Source organism: Prosopis cineraria, unplaced genomic scaffold (genome assembly GCF_029017545.1).
Source record: "Prosopis cineraria cultivar Desert tree isolate PC_DT_omini unplaced genomic scaffold, ASM2901754v1 PC3, whole genome shotgun sequence".
In the NCBI taxonomy this organism is placed as follows: domain Eukaryota; kingdom Viridiplantae; phylum Streptophyta; class Magnoliopsida; order Fabales; family Fabaceae; genus Prosopis; species Prosopis cineraria.
In genome coordinates, this window is record NW_026555334.1 from 41,056,886 (window position 1) to 41,077,210 (window position 20,325).

At 29.7% G+C, this 20,325-nt stretch overlaps 1 protein-coding gene across 2 annotated transcripts; it reads left to right on the forward strand.

Annotated features, from left to right (window-relative positions):
- The first annotated feature begins 15,246 nt into the window (after nucleotides 1-15,246).
- LOC129304715 (carotene epsilon-monooxygenase, chloroplastic) lies at nucleotides 15,247-20,325 on the forward strand. 2 transcript variants are annotated; one of them, XR_008591755.1, is made up of 10 exons: nucleotides 15,247-15,947; nucleotides 16,351-16,647; nucleotides 16,730-16,930; nucleotides 17,111-17,212; nucleotides 17,774-17,914; nucleotides 18,487-18,594; nucleotides 19,060-19,142; nucleotides 19,356-19,518; nucleotides 19,912-20,024; nucleotides 20,122-20,325. XR_008591755.1 is itself a non-coding variant. In XM_054944475.1 (9 exons), exons 1-9 carry the CDS (start codon nucleotides 15,456-15,458, stop codon nucleotides 19,945-19,947), a joined length of 1,623 nt encoding a protein of 540 aa, XP_054800450.1. In that variant the 5' UTR covers nucleotides 15,247-15,455; the 3' UTR covers nucleotides 19,948-20,144. The 2 variants fall into 2 exon arrangements, 1 of the variants encoding a protein (XP_054800450.1); XM_054944475.1 differs by having other exon boundaries at nucleotides 19,912-20,144.

Genomic DNA, 20,325 nt, shown 5'->3' on the forward strand with positions numbered 1-20,325 from the left:
TTCTCTATCATGTTAAATAATAGCTATCAAATATCTAAATTTTTTTACTTGAGGTATAATACAATCTCTTGATTTCACTTTCAAATTACTATTGACTAAATTTTTATCAAAATTATAATACAAATATTTCATCTTATTCTTACTTAGGTGAAAACCTTTTAACTACTATGTTTTCCTTCATAACTAAAATTTATAGTTAATTTTTTCTCTTGTCTCCTTGATAAAAACTATATCGTTCATGAAAAACATGCATTTGGAGATTTTCTCTTGAATATGTTTAGTATATCTAGGACCGAGTTAAACAAATAAGGACTCAAAGATGATTCTTGATGTAGTTCAACCCTTATAAAAAAGTCCTTTGTTTCACCTCCAGACATTTTAATGCTAATTGTTGCTTCCTCCTACATATTTTGTATAGTTTTTATATAAGTAAACCCTTCTTTTCCAATGCTTTCTAGAGATTTCTCTCAATACACGATTATAAAATTTTTCCAAATCAATGAAAACTATGTGTAAATATTTACCTTTACGTCAATAGTTTTCTATTAATCCCTTAGTAGATGAATTTCTTTTATAGTTACCCTATCTAACATAAAGCCAAACTGATTCTAAAAAAAATACTAGTATCTAATCTTAACCTATACTCAATCACTCTTTCTCACAATTTTATTGTATGACTAATAAATTTAATCATTCTATAGTTAGTACAATTATGAATATCCCCTTTATTTTTTTAAATAGGAACTACAGTGCTTTTCCTTTAATCATCAGACATTTTTTTGGACCATAGGATCTCATTAAATAACTTAGTTGGCCACCACATATTTTCCTTACTTAAACATTTTCACACTTCAATGAGGATATAATCGAGCCCATTACCTCTAACATTTATCATTTTTTAAGAGCTTCGTTTATCTCACTATTGTGGATCCTTTGATAGAATTTTAAATTTTGATCTCCTTCACAAGTTATTAAATTCTCTAAGTTACTAAACAAGCCCCCTCCATCACTAAAAAGTTTGGAAAAGCATGTCTTCTATCTATCTTTAATATCACTATCTGTGACCAAAACTCTTCTCCCTTTATCCTTTATGTACCTTACTTGCTCCAGAACTTTTGATTTTCTTTCCCAACTCTTAGCAATCTTGTAAATTTTTCATTATCCATTATTTATCTCAAGGCTAGTATAAAACTCTTTAAATATTTTAGAATGAGTTTCACTCATAGCTTTCTTATTTTCCTTTTGAGCCATACAATTCATTTCCCAATTTTCATTATTATTGTATAAATGGATGGCTTTAAAACACTAATTCTTATGTTTGACTTTTTTCCTATATATTATCAGTCCACCACCAAGACTCCTTATCTCTCAAACCAAAACCTTTTGATTCTCCCAAAACTTATTTAACAACATTCTTTACCTCGTTAACCACATCCTCCCACAAGTAGAGCCAGGAATATGGGTTAGGTTATATGGGTTGGCCTGAATAATCAGTTATAAGGGTTGAGTTGAGTTGAAAAAAAAATTAACCTAAATAAAAACAGGTTTTTCTGACACAGACCATATAATCCATGAACTATATGGGTCAACCCTAATGGATTAGGGTTAGCCCATTCAACCCATATTATTTTTAAAAAAATCAAAAAAGAAAAAAAGGAAAAAATTTTATAGATATAAACCATAGTAGACATGACTTACTTAGCTAGATTAATTTATCTATTCTGTAAAAACATTATAAATTAATATTTGATATATTTAAAATGAATCATGAAGGAATATCAAATTAAAAATTTTTATTTTAATATATTTTTTTAAAAAATCATAATAAATAAATAAATGGGTTGGCGGGTTAACTCATTTAACCCGCCAACCTTAAGGGTTGAGTTAGGATTTTTTCAACCCATAAAAAATGAGTTGAACCCAACTCAACCCACATTTCTTTCAACCTATATTCATATGGCCCGAGTTGGCATATATTCCCACCTCTACCCATAAGATGCTGGCACTTTCCTGGGACTCACAGATTCCTTTGGCTAAAAGATTTCTCTTAAAAATTTTTGATTCTCACCTTTTAATTGCCACCACATTATCCTTGGAATTACCACTTGTTGATACTTTTGCTTTTTACTCATAATACACACATCAAGGACGAGGACCTTAGGTTATATTGTTATGACGTCTCCATAACTTATAATTTTTACAGAGCCCTCTAATCGTGTTCTTTACTAAAAGGAAATCAATCTGTGACTCTGAGGCTCTACTTTTATAAGTGATGAGATGTTCATTCCTCTTCTTGAAATAAGTGTTGGCAGTCTTGAAATCATATGTTAAGGAGAAATCAAGAATAGATTTTGGGAAAATATCAATCAAAGACTTTTGAAAAAAATTTATATAAGTCAAAGACCAGTTATTGTCAAAATCTAAATAGAGAACAAGCCTGAATGAACTTTTGTGAATTTAAAATGATTTGTTGTATAAACGAGAAAATATATTTATTGATAAAAGACTAACCTGAATGAACAAATATCCATTTGAGTTTTAATAACAAGTGATCATTGACTGATATAAATTTCATCTAATAGTCCTTCATTGATAGTTTCCCATAGATTTTCCTTCATTGTTTAGCTCCTAAAAACCAAAACCACCATGCACCCTTACATAATTATTGCCTCTCTTCTAGTATGACCATTAAAGCCTCTTTTAATGAAAAAAGTTTCATTTTGTGTTATGCGTTATCGCTCTAAGTCTTCACAAAACAATTCCTTAAGACTAGCTTTTGCCTTAGCTTGAGGTGCATAAGCATTAAGAATATTAACAATCTCATGTCCAACAATTATCTTTAAGGAAATAATTTTATCCCCAATTCTATTAACTTTTACTATATTTTTCTTCTACTCCTTATCATCGATGACACTCATCCCATTACTTGTGCTTAATTTTCTTGTGTACCCAAGTTTGAAAACTTGAATAGTTATAGCTTGTTCATTGAGCCATTTAGTTACCTGCAAGCACGATATATTAATTTTTTTATGAATCATAACTCTTACCAACTCCATAGATTTACAATTCAAGGTTCGAACATTTCAAGTAATAAATTTGATCTTGCTCATATGGATTAACTTCTTTAGCCACTGTCATCCAAAATAACGTGGTAACCCTTGCTTATTTAAAATTATATCTGAGTATCGATGCAGCGGCTCTAACTCACTTGTTACTACACTCGAGCCATGCAGGCAATGACCTAGCATTAGCACAAAAGCATCTATTATCCATATCCATGTGAGATTTAACAAAGTTTTATGTTGGCTGTTAAGGGTTTAACACAATCTCCCTTCTTTATTCAGGTTTAGGATTTGCTATAAATACAGACATGTTTTTTTTTTATAAACGACTGGCTTAAATAATTTCTATAACATGTACTACTATGAATAATGAGTAATTAGTTAATTTTTATACTGAGAATCAACAAAAATATTTAAAATTACACATACAAATAAAATTTATGAAATGCACTTTTTAATCTTATTTTTTAAAATATAAATATAAATTTTAAAAACATTCTTTCTTTAGTATAATCTTATTTGTGAAACATTAAATATAGAGACAATACAATAAGAAGGAAATAATAATATTAAAACAAATAAAATCAATGAAACATTTTTTTTCCGGGTTTAGAATTTGCTATAAATATAGACATGTTTTTTTTTTTTTATAAACGACTGGCTTAAATAATTTCTGTGACATGTACTACTATGAATAATGAATAATTAGTTAATTTTTATATTGAGAATCAACAAAAATATCTTTTTTAGTATAATCTTATTTGTGAAACATTAAATATAGAGACAATACAATAAGAAGGAAATAATAATATTAAAACAAATAAAATGAAACATTTTTCTTTTGTTAAGGTATCTTGTATTTTAGGACGTCAAATTAATATCTCCAAGAATGTCTGATTAATTGTGACGGAGGGAGTAATATTACTGTAAGTTTAAGGTGAGTTATCTATCTCGAGTAGTCGAATGCTGTTTATGAGAAAAGCACTGTTTTCCCCCGGTCTGCATGACTAGTTAAGTGCGATTCACGTACGTGAAATCTGGGAAACATGCATTCCACGTATTGATCTTAATTGGCGTTACAAAATGATGTTTTAACAAAATGATCGATGCGTACGCCTTCTTCCTCAATTTCTGGTTCATTCAAATAATAAATCGAAAGGGTGCTTTCGGAGTTTAAAGCGATGGTGTTCCCTGTAATAACATATCGAGAACATTGAGAAAGTCAACGAGGCCATGAGAGAATCGGAGAACCTTTCAAATTTAAAAAGCAGAGTCAAATGTCAAATAATGGACTTGCTTATGCATGTGCGAATTTTCTCGTCTCCAACGTTTACTTCGAAACTTTACTAGTCCTGAATAAATTTCAGGGAAAAATCATAATCGTGCTTTCCCGGAATTAAAATTTAATTACTTTTTTTTAAAAAAATAATCCCTGTGAACTCGGTATCCCTAATAATATTGCCTGCGTATATTATATTAAGTCGATTGTCTCTACGCATGTCTTGGCAATGGTAACAAGATATTACTTTGCAAATCATGTCAGCCCTGTAAAAAAATTATCATTGAACAATATATTTATATTCTTAAAAAGTAATGCAATTAATACGAATTATATTGCTCATTATTTATTTGATGAAAATGAATGATCAGCTACAGAATAATTTAAACAAAAAACTATAGAATAAAATTTTATTGATCATTTTTGAGTCATTATTTATACTTTTTAAGTCCTTTACTCTAATTTTTTTGGTAATTTTTGGGATTATTTTTTCATTTTTTAATTAACTAACAGCCATAGTTAAAGTTTTGTTAATGAAGGGAAATAGATTACATTGTTTTTAAAAAATTAAAGAAAAATATTATAAGAAATGAATTCAAAATTTCAAATGCTCTTATAGTTTAAATACTGATTTGCTCATTTGTCTATTTTTAAGGACCTGTTTATTTAAAATTAAAAAATAAATAATTTTTAAAAAATCTAGAGATTTAGCTGCTCAAAGCTAAATTGTATTAAAAAATTGCTTTTCTGAGCAGCCCAACTGCCCAAGCTCTAACGTCAGAACCAAACCAACCCCCCCCCCCCAAAAAAAAAACAGAACACAGTCTAAACAGTCAATGCATTGTTTTTAAGGCCCAAGGTGCCTTCAGAGTTTTCCAAGTGCGTCGTTTATCACAACTCATCGGAGGCCAAGAAAAAATTGATTATTAATATTTTGACAAGAAGCCCTCTTTTCTTCCTATACAACGCTGAGGGTTGTTTGTTTAGAATTTTTTTTCATGGGAAAAATATTTTTTTTAAAAAAAATCATTTTTGAGAAATTTTATCATGTTTGTGAAATTTTTTAAAAATAATAAAAAATTAATTATTTTTAGTTAAGTTGAGTGGTTTATGCAAATAATTAAACATGAAAGATAAGATATAAGACTCATTTGTTGAAGATCAAAAAATAAATAATTTTTATATAGTTTTGAGATTTTTTAAAAAGAACTTTATTTTGTAAGGATTTTTTAAAAAGTATACATATTTTATGTTTGGATACAATAATAAAAAAGTAATTATTAGTTAGTTAATTTAAAATTTTATGTTATCTTTCTTAATTTTTGTTTCATAAAAATGATTTATTATTATATTATTTTAAAATTTTATGATATCTTCACGTATTAGTCTCTTTAAAACACTCTCTTGTATCTATCACATTAAATTATTTTCAAAAACTACTTAAAGTAGCTTCTTAAAATAATTAAAAATATACTTTTTTTAGATTTTGATTATTTTCAAAAGTTTAAACAAACATGATAAAAACTCACAAAATAAATTTAAAAAAATAATTTTTTTATTAAATAAGCTAAACAAAGAGGCCCATAATGTTACAAAGATATGCAGTGAAATATTGTAAATTTTTAAAACATCTAAATAATATATCTTTTTTCTTGGTGGAATAGAAATGCCGTTTATTCTAAGGCAGGGTAGAGACTAGAGACAAATGCGTAAATTAGCATGCTGAACTAAGTTGCAATCATTCATCTTATTTTTTACATAAAGAAAAATTAACCAGTCTTTATAGTTTAGTTAAAGTATATTTTTAGTTTTTTAATTTTATATAAAATTTTAATTAGATCATTTAATTTTATAAAATATTTTTTTAATCATTTAACTCTATTATTTTTTTTCCAAATGATTTTTTTTTATATCAATCATTATTATTTTTAAAAAATTAAACTTATTTTGTCAATATTTGAAAATTTAATGTAAAAATTTGTTATGAGAAAACTAATACTGATACAATTAAAGGACTAAGAATAAACTTTATAAAGTTAAAGGACTAAAATAAAATATTATCTAAAATTAAAAGATTAAATGTATACTTTAACTTTGTGATTTTAACTCAATTATAAACATGCCTCTATATTTTAATTTGTTATAATTCAAACTTTTATAATTTTCATTCGTTTGTAATTTATTCTCTAAATTTTGATTCTTGCAACTCAATCCTTATATTTTTAACCATTTAAATATTAATCTTTGTACTTTAAAAAATAAGATTATAAATATTAAAAATATTTTAAAATTATAATATTTTTAAATATTAAAAGGGTTTAGTAATTCAAAATACTTGTCTTAAATTTTATCATATTTTTTTATCTTTATAATTTTATTTTTTAAAATATAGGAACCAACAATTTAAATTATTAAAACTATAAAGACTAAATTGTAAAAATTAAAATTAAGGAATTGAATTACAATTAAGTCAAAATTATAAGAATCGATCTACAACAAGTTAAAGTTCAGTAATTAAGTTATAACTAAGTTAAGATTTTAAAAATCAAATAATTAATTTTTTCTTACATGAAAATTTAAATGAGTTGAGTCTTAAAAGTTTTCGAGATCATGCTTTTGAATTTAAAGAATATCTATAGGGATGCTTATAGTTACAAATTACTTACCAACAAAATAATTATATTAGTAGTTTAATTTAAACCCACCATTTTATAAGCTATGAACCACATCGTTAAACCAATATATATATATATATATATTTTCGATTACACGAGGCAGTCTAATTTTAAAATTAAAAGATTAAGATTGTATTTGGTTTGAGAGGAGGAGATGGAGGGAAGGAAAAATTTTAAAAATTTCTCCTCGCTTTCAGCTTACCAAACAAGGCAAGGGGAGGGGTTTGGATGGGTTAACGGGAAGGAAAGGTTTTCCTCCTCTCCCCTCCAACCAAATAGTTTCTAAGCTAAGGACAAATTCAAATCATATTGCTCAGTACAAGTATCCAAAATAATTTGATGAAGGACTTGGTCGATGGCTTCATTATGGGCATTTTTTGCCAAGATATCAGCACAAATAAGAGTTTTCTTGTGGTTTCACACCCTAAAGCCCAAAAAAAAAAATACAATCAAGCTTCTAAAAGCTGATTTTATGAAAAGAAAAAAATTTTTGCTCAAAAAAAAACATTACGCTTTTCAAAATTTTAAATCAATTGTCTTCCTTATTTGAGTAAAAGTAATTTGGGAAAAATTATCAAAATAATATATTTATGCACATACATATTTTTATAGAAAATAATATTTAAATACTTTATAAACAAATATATACTTCTTTGGTTATATTTAAAGGGTAGAGAAAACAAGATCAATTTTGATCTAAGGTGTTTCATTATTTTTTATGTTTATTTTTACCTGTATGTTCTTATTAAATGTTAAAAAAATTATATTTTTATCTTTATTAGAGGATATATGTGACAATTTATTAAATTTTACGAATTAATTTTTTTTAATTTTGATAAAACATTCTAAAATTAACTTATCAATGAGAATAAAAGAAGTATACAAATACACATACACACACATTTAATATTTTTGATTTAAAAGAAGTATACAAATACACATACACACACATTTAATATTTTTGATTTAAGACACAAGAATAAAATTTTAATTCAAATAGTTTGAAAAGATGTAATAACATTAAATTTGTTGTGCTCGAATAGTTTGTAGTGGGGCTTTTATCTGACCCTCTGTAGCACCAATTGCCATCCAATATGTTTATTCTATTGCCGGGACAATTTACTCTCAAATGGTTTTTGAATTTGGATAAATAAATAAATTAATTTTTAAATTATAAGTTCATAATTATTTAGTATTTTAAACTCATTTTTTATATAATATTTTTTTAACTTTTAAAAAAAGTATGACTTTTGCTTTAACAAACGTTAATTTTAGTAACTGTTAATTAATTAAAAAATGACAAAAAAACCTCAAAAATCACTAAAAAGGACCCCAAAAATTATAGTAAATGGATATTTGAATTTTCTCATATACCCTTTGATTTTTTTAAATAAACATGGCATTATCTGTAAAAACAAATGCTATTTCATTTTTTAAAATATTTAAATTAAAATTTTGTTCTTGTTTTTTTAAATTAACATTATTAATTATTTATAAATAAATATATTAAAAAATGCATGTGTATGTTATTTTAATAATTTTCATCCAAACTATTTATTTTCAAAGAGGGACGACAGTTAATTTAAAGTTGGAAAAATTAGTAGAAAAGGCCTAGTTAAAATAAAAATTGTGCATAGGGATCAGATTAATTGAAGGACCAAGCCTATTATTTTATTCATAAAATAATTTAATTAAATGATCAAAATGCCCCTTTACAATAACTAAAAAATTAAGAAAAAAGGTACAAAAATTGATCATTGGAGCTCCAGCCACTCTTCTAATAGATGACAATGTACTTGCCAGAGCTCTAACTAACCGGTGAAGGTTCATTAGAAAAAGTGAATACCCCTTAATTACATGAAATTATCAAAGATTACATGCAAGCTCAATAATTAGAAGGTACAAAGTCTCTGGCTTAGCGAACAAGGGTTCTGATTTAGATACAAGAGTTCTGACTTGGAATGCAAAGCTTCTGGCTTGGGATGCACGTATTCTAGCTTAAGGTGTAAGACTTTTGGCTTAGGTGCAACAATCTTGTTTAAAGTGTAAAGCTTTTAATTTAGGGTGCATGTGTTCAGACTTAAGGTGCAAGACTTCTAGCTTAAATAATTACATGTAAATCAAATACGTAGAGAACACTTACTACTAATGCCCTTACAATTACATAAAAATGAAAACTAATTACATGTAAATTAATATGAAAAAAAATTACGAGCATGCCTGATGAGTAATTTACATATAATCTCTAGAGGATTTCATGTAAATCAAATGCACAAGGAGCACGTTCTTGTCAATCGCCCAGAATTAGATGAAAACGACTATAGATTACATGTAAATTAATATGAGAAAAAAATTCATGAGTAGGCTTGAAGAATAATTTACATGTAGTCTCTCACGGATTACATATAAATCAAACACATAGAGAGCACGCTCCTATCAATCCCCCATAATTGCACGAAAATGACTATTAACTACATGTAAATCAATACATGAAAAAACTTATGAGCATGACTAAGGAATGATTTATATGTAATCTCTAACAGACTACATGTAAATCAAATAGAGAGCACACCCCTGTCAGTTGTAACACACCAATTTTTTTAATAATTTAACTCAACCATAATTGGGTTACAGCCACCAACACATTTTATATCAATAATTTCAATATAAAAATATTTTATAATTGGCTTCAACTCGTACAATACAACATATCAGCTAAATTTTTACCTCCCACATGCCATTAGGCTAAATCACATTTGTCCATCCTTATACTCCCAATAAGTAAACTAAATCACATTTGTCCATCCTTATACTCCTAACAAGTAAAATAAATAATTTAGTCAATTTTCGAAACAAGCCAGTTATTTGGCCTCATAATCATGCCATTTTAACCAATTCAAAGTAAACCAAATATTAAAATTACAGTCATCCAAAATGTACCAGAAATAGAAATAGTTTGAAAGGCATGATTACATTTATATATTTATATAATTATCAATAAACAAAAAGTCCTAATATTAGCAATATAAAACATTATAAATCATAAATCAAATACCCAAAAGAATGATGGATCTATGCCACTAAGCCTTTGGGACTCCTCCACGTATCACTCGTGGCTCTTCTTCTGAAAATTATTAATCACATAATGAGACTCAAAAGTCCCAGTAACTAAAGCTAATTTATGATAGTGTATACAAACAGTTAAGTGTGTGTTTACTAAGTGAGAATCAAAAATAATATAATTCCAACAAAATGTAAAAAATATTACAATACACACAAACAACCATCCTTATATTCCTCCATTAACCTCGAGCCGTAACCCTCACTCGGTGCTAAATTACCTGGCCGAAGGTAGATTAGCCCGAGCCCTTACAAGCTACCTATTGAGCTCCAATAGGGGCGTACCACATGGCACATAAATACAACAACAATAGCAAGTCTCACAACACCTTCCACAATAATCAAATAAATTCATAATAATATTGCACAATTATACAATATTATGAAGTTCATAATTTTCTCAATAATCACCCAATTAACATGAAATAACACTAATAACAAATTAAAAGCATGGTTACCTCGTGGCTTTTTTAAATAACATTATTTTTCACCAACTACAAATAACATATTATTTATAAATATTAGTTTCAATTATTGAAACTAATAAAATAATTGTAATAAAAATAAAATAACATAATTTCTAATCTCAATCTTAATACAAATCTAGAGTTAATACTATTAAGTAAAATTTTTAACTCCTATTTTACTCATCAATAAACATTAATAATCTAAAAATCAACTTCTAAATTAATTTCTATTATCAAAATTTTCTTTTTATTTCATAAATTCGCACCTAAAATATCCAAAAATTGAAAATTAAGTCTCAAGCTTAGAATCATAATTCTATAGCCATAATAATTCATTTCTTATCCCAAATAATCATCTAAACCTCAATAATTCAACATATATTTTCAAATTTAATAAAAATCTAGTATAAGATTTGATTCTTAAGTTACAAATTCAAAGATCATCAACAAATTTATACTCTAGAATATTTATTATATTACTAACAACCTCAAAAACTATATTTATTCAACATAAATTCATCCCTCTTCCAAATCCTAAATTTTATACCACCACAAACTCAAAAACCAAAGAGGAAGGATGGCTAAGAACAAATTTTAGATCACTTACTTAGTCTTAAAAAGCTTGAAATCACGCCCTAAATATTCTTTTAAAAACTCTTACCTTAAAAACTCAGATCTCTCGCACCGACGAACTTGGGCTCAAAGACGCTCTCTCTATTCGCACACGAAAGAGAAAGGAAATGAGGGAAAAATGAGAAGAGAACGGTGGTTTTAAAAACGAATGTGAGTCCCACAATTTTTTATTATTATTTTCCTCTTTCCTCTCTCTTCTTTCTTCTTTTTGTTTTTATTATTATTATATAAATATAATGATTACACGTGCACGCCGAAAGTTTTCTTGTTCTTCTCTTTTTTTTTTCATTCCTTTTCTCTTTTTTATAATAATAATAATTTAATAATATTTTTTAATTAATTAATTTTTTTTATTTTAATTTATAATTATATCCTAAATTAAATTTAATAATCATCTCCTACTAATTTGTTTACTTCTAAATATTTTTTAAAATTTCTATTAACCCAAATTAACTATTAAAATTTAAATTGGAATGTTACATCAGTGCCTTTAAATTATATAAAAATGATTACAGATTACATTTAAATCAATATATGAAGAAATTCACAAGCATGCCTCAGGAATAATTTACATATAATAACTAGCGGATGACATGTAAATCAAATACATAAAGAGTACACCATTGTTAGTACCCCTAAATTACATAAAAATGACTAAGCTAAAAACTTGCACCCTAAACCAAATCCCTTACATCCAAGCCATAAGCTTTACATCTAAGTCATGCCCTTTACACCCAAATCATAATACGTACACCTTAAGTTAGAAACTTTGCACCTAAACTAGGACTCTTGCAACCTAAGCCAAAATTTTTACACCTTAAATAAAAAAAATACCATGGGGAGTAAGAATAACATCATACTCATGTTAAACTACATCCATCCTATACAAAAAATAAATAAAGAATACTCACAATAAGTTATCTCTTGTTTAAGTATTATACATTGTGTAGCAAACCATATTAACTTATAAATGATGCGGATGTAACAATGTAATAGTAAGGACAACTGGATTGTCCTTGAAAAACAAGTCAATGTGAAGAGGAAGAATGAATAACAAAAATTTCAATGAAATAATAATAATTCCTTTAGATTTGCTATATTTTTTCGTTAAGTACAATCAAAATGATAAACAAAAATTATAGGGCACCTCATATTAAAAAAAATATATCATGAGGGATAATCTTACCTTGTACCAAAAAAAAAAGGAGATGGCCATAAGTATACTTCAAAATACAATCATATTTTCATTCAATTTTCTAGAGAAATCCTTAATCAGCATTTCTTTGTAGTTGGCTTAAATTATAATATGTGTGTAGAAGCTTCTTAACTTAAACTTTTTTTCTCATCTTTAGCCAAAATCTTATGTTTTAGTACATTTAAAATATTATACTTGCAATGAAAATTAATAGCTATTACAAGTAGGTCATTCAAGCGTTAATACACAACACCCATAAAATTACAACTTGCAATTCAAAAGAATATTAAATAAGTCATTACAATTTATAATTATCTTGTTAGAAATTTAGATTTCTTGTGACAACTGGCATGGGATGATTAAGTGCTATAATAGGTTTGCCTTTTATAATACAAATGACAAAGAAGACATATTAAAGACAAAATCACAATATAAATCACACAAACATTAATCTAATACCAAAACCTAATATGCCAATCATAAGGTAGTGATTGAACTTACAAACATGAATAACAAACTCAAAATATTATTGATACTTGAAACATAAATTTTTTGAGGTTCATTATGAAATTATGAATACTTACATGATTTCATGATTTTATTAAGTATTTCATTTACATTATATATATTGTCAAATAAAGTGATTCCAAATAAAATGATTGCATTTTGTATGCACATGACAAAATGAAAAGCTCACATATATTTTAAAACAATGCATTTGAAGTACAGCACTGGTTTATTTGAATAAATAACATCAACAAAAATGTACGTACTACAATTTTATAGTTCCTATACAATTTTTCCATTCTAGCAGCAATACTAGAAGGTACAAATCCTACTTCTGCTTCTTTCTTGATTCTCAACAGAAGTTGTACAAAAAAATGAGAAACATTTAGCAATAAAATAACTTTTTAGAATTTGATGTAAAAACTATGCTAGAAAATAAGAGTATAGTAAGAACTAAAATTTTACATGAATTATGCCTTAAAGTACTAAATTTTGTTGGTGGCTATATTTAATAACCAGACCATTCTTCCACTATTTACACAACATATAAGAAGATTTCCTGGTTTTTGAACTATTACCTTATACATTATATTGTAAATTAAATAATATTTTCTAAACACAATTTGGTAAATTGTGTCAGCCAAAGCAATCTCTATTATGTGATTTGCTTTTAATCTTGCTTCAGACAATAAAAGCATGTGGCAATTATATCAAAAATAAATGATTTATAATTATATTTAAAATAGATGGTTTACAATTATATCATGATTGTTGAACCAATTAAAAAGCATAATCAAAACTATAGGAAGACTAATTAGCATTAAATAATAATGCTATAAAAAAAGTTGCCAATAATTGCACAATAATATTCATGAAATTGTGAAACTATTAAGCAAGATGGTTATATTAAGATCCTAGAAATAGATGACTAAACAACAAAATGAATTGAAATAAGATGGAGAACCAAAAACACTTGCGAAATGTCCTTCACATAACCAAGAAAAGGACAATTGTTGTAAAGCCTCAATAAATAGCACATATTCAATGTCACTTGTAAAAGCATACAAGCAAAATATATACTCTCATGTGATGAATTGACCAAGATAATATGGATAAAGAAAAAGGATCTCTACTTCACAAAAATTCTTACGCATGGTGCCTCCAAGCTTGATCATACAAACATCTACTTCTCCCTCATTTCCATACACAAGCATTATAGCAACTAATTAAATCTAATCTTTTATGGCATCTATAATGTGTGGTATCACCTATATCAATGTCCTAAAAACTCAGTAAACTATTCCGCATCCATACAGTATGAGTATGCAAGCAAAACATAATAGCAATTTAAAGATGTTCTCAATTTTGTTGAAGATGGTTTATTTTAAGATTAAATATTTATTTAGTAGGACATTTACAACTAATTATACGGCAACAATATAATCACAAACATGTTGAATTCTATCTCGTGAAACATAATTGTGCATTCATAATTTATAAGTTTGAGTGTCGCTTCCTTATGCCCAAACCTTTTTCTATTATAGTTCTTACTCCAACTTAAATTCTTCCATAAAACCTTGATATTGAAATCGGAGTCCACAAAAGCAGGAGAAGATGAAAATCAACAAAGCAACTGACAGAGAGAGGCTTATAGCTGCAGAAAGAACTCATCCTACATAAGCTCAATGGCGGATGAAGGCTATTGATGAGGAAGAGATGCTGAATTGACAAAGAAACATGATCAATGGTAGTCGAAGGAAAAATGGAGCAAGATTGGAGGAAAACACAACAAGAATGAATTGTGGCCAAGCTCAGTGAAAATGAAGAAAACATAAGCCATAGAGGTGAAAAATGGTAGGTCGACGACACAAATGATGAAGTGAGCAATGACAAATAGTGGCAGATGAAAGTGAGAGCTTGAAACGTAGATGAAGAGCAATGTTGAATAAGTGAGGAGCATTTTAGTTCATTCATCCCATCTTTTTTTGAATATTATAATAAGTTTGGTCCTTTATTTTCATTTGGTTTTTAGACACAGTTTTCTGTTCAAGTAGGTCTTTTTTATCAATTCTCTTTTTAAAATTTTGAAAATCTTAAAAAATTTCTCTCCCCACGAAAACAGATTTTGAAAGTCACATTGATTGTACGGTCAGACAATTATTTGTGAGGATAAAGAAATGAAGAGAAAAAAAAAGAGAGACCCGTGCCCATCTAGACAGGAACGGCCATCCACTATGTTGGGATTTTCACATTACAATAATATACAAAAATTCTTTTTAAAATAAAATTAGAGTCTTGAAGAACTTCACAACTCACATCGCAAGTTCGCAACCTTGCTGGCCGCATGACATTTTTTCGTTGTGGGTAAACCGCACGGAAACGGATTCGTTCCTGTTTTTATCCTTCAGATGCATTTCCGTTATGCTGGTTCGGCTCTGGATGCTTAAAACGCAACTTGCAACAAAAATGATGGGAAAGAAAGGCTGAAATCCGTGGCATTTTCTTTCAACCAAAACAATGCCTTGCTCACTTGGCCTCTTATCTTCCCCAGTGTTCCCTCCTCAGAAAACTAGCTCGCTCATTCTAAAATCTTATCCACTTCATCGTCTCTCTGTCAATTCATCCATTGATAAAAACTCCACCACCAATTCTAGCAGCAGCAACAATAAATCCAGTTCCTGGGTCAGCCCAGATTGGCTGACTTCATTGACTAGGTCCCTTACCTCGGGAAAAGACGATTCTGGCATTCCTGCTGCAAGTGCCAAACTCGACGATGTTTCTGACCTTCTCGGCGGCGCTCTTTTTCTCCCACTCTTTAAATGGATGAATGAGTACGGCCCCATTTACCGACTCGCCGCAGGTCCTAGAAATTTTGTGGTGGTTAGTGACCCTGCTATAGCGAAGCATGTTCTAAGGAATTATGCTACATATGCAAAGGGCCTTGTTTCCGAGGTTTCGGAGTTCCTGTTTGGGTCCGGTTTTGCAATTGCTGAGGGCGCACTCTGGACGGTAATTTTGCGAGTTCTGATACAGTTTATTATATTCGAAATGGGGAATCTTTTTAGATTTGCAGTTGTATCTAGGATTTTTGAAGTCCTCAATCATATTACTTTCCGATGCTTTAACTTATATATATATATATATATATAAGAGGTCGTTTTGAGACTGAGAAGTTCATTGCGTTTGTTGTTTAACAAATTAACAATGTCGCTTGTTTTGCTAGTGGTTTGTTTTATTTTAGGTATAGTATAATAATTGTCTCATCTCAAACCTAGTTTTATATGGACAAAGACATTCCATAGTTTATTTGTTGTTAAATTGGTCGAGCTTGTGCTTCTAGACTTCTTGTCATGATTTTATAGGCTACTTATGCAATCAGTTTATATTACAAGCTATTTCTTATATGTATTAGGTAAGGCGCAGGGCCGTGGTTCCATCTCTTCATAAACGCTACTTGTCTGTTATGGTTGATCGGGTATTTTGTACATGTGCTGAGAGACTAGTGGAGAAGCTACAATATGATGCACTGAATGGAATTCCAGTTAACATGGAGGAGAAGTTTTCACAGTTGACTCTAGATGTTATTGGTTTGTCTGTATTCAACTACAACTTTGATTCACTTAATGCAGATAGTCCTGTTATTGAGGCTGTTTACACTGCATTGAAGGAGGCAGAAGCTCGTTCAACTGATATTTTGCCATATTGGAAGGCAAGTATTATTATCATTAAATCTTGATTTGCATTCTCTTTCTATGCTGATCATGCTGTATTTGTTTTTGATTTCCCTCCAGGTTAACGTTCTTTGCAAAATAATCCCTAGACAAATAAAAGCTGAAAAAGCTGTAAACATAATCAGGAAAACTGTTGAAGAACTTATTGTAAAATGTAAAGAGATTGTGGAGGCTGAGGGTGAAAGAATTGATGGTAGTGATGAATATGTGAATGACTCTGATCCTAGTATCCTTCGGTTCCTGCTTGCGAGCAGAGAAGAGGTTTGTTGCATTTTGTTGCTCACAAATGCCATGAGTTTCTTGTTATCAGTGTGTTTTTATGTAGGTTGTTGGATTTTCATGCTATAAAATACTAGAGGTTTTGTTTATTGTATCATTACTTTAGAACACATGAAGTTAACGTATTGTTTCTATTTTACTTGATGGTTTTTCATGTCTTAGGTTTCCAGTCTGCAGCTACGGGATGATCTTTTGTCACTATTAGTTGCTGGCCATGAAACCACTGGTTCAGTTTTAACCTGGACACTTTATCTTCTTAGTAAGGTATCATTTAACATTTATTCACTCTATTTAGCCCCAGAAAGCTATGATTTTGAATTTGATTAATTTTGTGAATTGTCTATAAACTCGCTTTAATTTCACCAGGTCAACGAGTTGCTTCTGCTTATTTTAAGAGGGTTCTGTAGAAGTTGAGTTTGTAACTATATCACCTGATCCTGGTTTTCTGTTTGAATTTTGCACTTGAACTATTTTGTCAGTTACAACTTTACTTCCCCCCCCCCCAGATTCTTCATAGGCACGGAATCAATAAGGAAATTGTAAAAATCAACTGGGTTAAAACATATGAGCATCAAAAGCTGGTTAAACGTTCTTATAGACTTTTAGTAAAATCTAGCTTCCAGCATTTTTCAAGGATTTATGAGCATGCGTCCATTCTTATTTGGAATGTAGCATATGTCTCTATTTATGTATTGTATAGCCACTGCTAAACAAAATAAAAAACCCAGTTCCCATAAAAAAATAGTAGGTTCCCGCCATTTTTTTTTTTTGAAAAAAAAATCCAGTGTTTTTTTTTTTTTGAAATTATTTGCTTTATTTATGCAGAATTCTTCCTCATTGGGCAAAGCACAGGAAGAGGTGGACAGAGTTTTACAAGGAAGACGTCCTACCTATGAAGATATCAAAGATCTTAAGTTCTTGACACGCTGCATTATTGAGTCACTTCGGCTTTATCCACATCCTCCTGTAGGCTGCCAAACTTATCTTTGCAGTAATTGAGTTATAGGTCTGTTCAAAATGGTCTAATCATGCTGTACGGCATCCCTAAACTTGAGCTTATTATAAAACAAGTTGGCATGATGATGTTGGAAATTTGAGTTAAATTTAGTCAAATTACAAGTCAGGGAACTTGTCAGAGGAAAATTAGCTATGTTAGAAACTCTGGTAGTCTGTTGTTTTGGGGATTTGTTGCTTAGGTACGGAGACCTTGGGCAAAGACATGTAGGTTATGGATAGAATTTAGCTAGAAGGGAAGTCATAGCAGTTAGCATCCCCCTCCAGTGTTTGAAGTTTGAACGGTGATAACATAGATGAAAGAGATAAGATGTTTTAGAATACTAAGATGGAAGAGATAAAATAGACATCCAAAATAAGTCTAACCCAAACCACCAGATGTTGAATATTATTGTAGTGTGCCTGTGCTGATTAAATTAAAAGCTATTTGTTTGCATTTTCTTTATGGAGCTGGTTTCATCAATTATCTTTTGCTAATATTTAAGATTCTGATGGTTATGTTCGTTCATACATTCTTTCTTAAGGTCTTGTTAAGAAGAGCTCAAGTTCCTGACATGCTTCCTGGAGATTACAAGGTTGATGCTGGTCAAGATATTATGATTTCTGTATATAACATACATCATTCTTCAGAGGTATTGCCTAATATTTTACCAAGCATATTTTTCCCTTGGTAAAATATTCTCATTCATGGCTGTGGTGTTTCTTCTCTGAGGAATCAGATGAGATGTTGTGGTTCTTATTCTGCTTAAGAATTTAAGTTACTTACCTATTATGTGGTTAACCTCCCAAATACCTCCTAACTGTTTTGATTTCGTTCACCTTTATTCTTCATTATACATCCCTTAAAGTAACTGGGTTTTACCATGAATTAGTGCAAGTTTTTCATGTTACGCAATCAGTAATTATTCCAATTATGCATTTGCTGTGGTGATTGCCAAATAATGTTAAAAGTATCTCTTTCTTCCTTGTCATTTTGCTAAATTCCTTTAGCCGGTCTGATATGGAAGCTGTATCAAGTTATGATTTTTTTTTTTTTAGGAATTTGTTGTAATTTTAATATTTGATTGATATTACAACCTTCAATATGGTTTTGCAAGGTTTGGGAGAGAGCTGAAGAGTTTTTGCCAGAAAGATTTGATTTGGATAGGCCAGTCCCAAACGAAACAAATACAGATTTCAGGTGCCATTATCCTCATACACTTCACTTAAGGGAGCACCACAAGATTTACAGGACACTGAGTCTTTATTTTGTATCAAGTGCCATGCGCTTCTACTCCTGCTATGTTTCACCAGTGCACCTAGCTGTTCCTAGGTTTTTCTTTTGTGGGGAGGGGGCTCAATCTGACCATATTTCGTAGTTTGCTCTGATTCTAACTAGTCAAACATGTAGCAGATTTATTCCATTCAGTGGAGGACCCCGCAAGTGTGTTGGTGATCAGTTTGCTTTATTGGAAGCAACAGTTGCTCTCGCAATCTTTCTTCAGCACATGAATTTTGAACTGGTTCCTGATCAGAATATTAGTATGACGACTGGAGCAACTATACATACGACAAACGTAATGTTTCTTCTTGTGTCTTTGAGATATGTGTGCCCTTCTGACTAGTTTAGCCTCGCAGTAATTTGCTTGCACAAATTTCCCAACTTGTTTTCATGATGTTTCTCACAAAACCAGTGTAAAAGCTGCTTATTATCAAATAATTTTTTGTGGTCTAATAAAAATAATTAGAAGTCCTTGGACCGAGGGGAATGAGAGGAAAGAAGAAAAATGGGGTGTGCATGGTTGTTAACTCTGTCTTGTTTGAGTCTTTGGGAGCTCTTGTTGTAAAGGGAAAGGAAGAGAGAACAAGTAAGCTCCTAAATCTTGTCAAATTTCTGGTCCCTCCTTCCCCTCCTGCACTTACATCCTAACTTCAATTTTTGGAGGCTTAACAGAGTTCTGTTGTTTCAGGGCTTGTACATGAAACTCAGCCCACGGCAGAGATAGTTGGCTTCGTGTTCGTCTTCCTTTGACAAGTTCAGCTGTAAAATTGCCCATAGCTTGCGACACATCATTTACTCATTGTAATTTTTCTTCGTGTATGGTTTGATGTTATGATGGATATATTTTGATCGGTATGTAATGTTATCTGATGGAAAATGTTCTCCTACTTAATACAAGGTAATTCGTTTTTGATGGCCCAACCGACGATGCAGCTTTTTCTGAATTTCGGAATTTCCTAAAGAAGATTAGTTCATGTTCAAAGTGAAGAAGTGTATTGGCAGATGAGTCAGACATAATTCTGGTTTTCATCATTTAGCTACGATGACTCTGCACCTTTTCTAATTGAAGTTTGCACATGATGCTAGTATTTCTTTGTTTTTA

What these genes read in the sequence shown, in the direction of transcription:
- LOC129304715 (XM_054944475.1), top strand. Translation starts at nt 15,456, where the DNA reads ATGCCTTGCTCACTTGGCCTCTTATCTTCCCCAGTGTTCCCTCCTCAG. An exon ending in ATATTTTGCCATATTGGAAG is followed by an intron (nt 16,648 to 16,729) that starts GCAAGTATTATT and finishes ATTTCCCTCCAG; the next exon opens with GTTAACGTTCTTTGCAAAAT. An exon ending in GGCTTTATCCACATCCTCCT is followed by an intron (nt 17,915 to 18,486) that starts GTAGGCTGCCAA and finishes TTCTTTCTTAAG; the next exon opens with GTCTTGTTAAGAAGAGCTCA.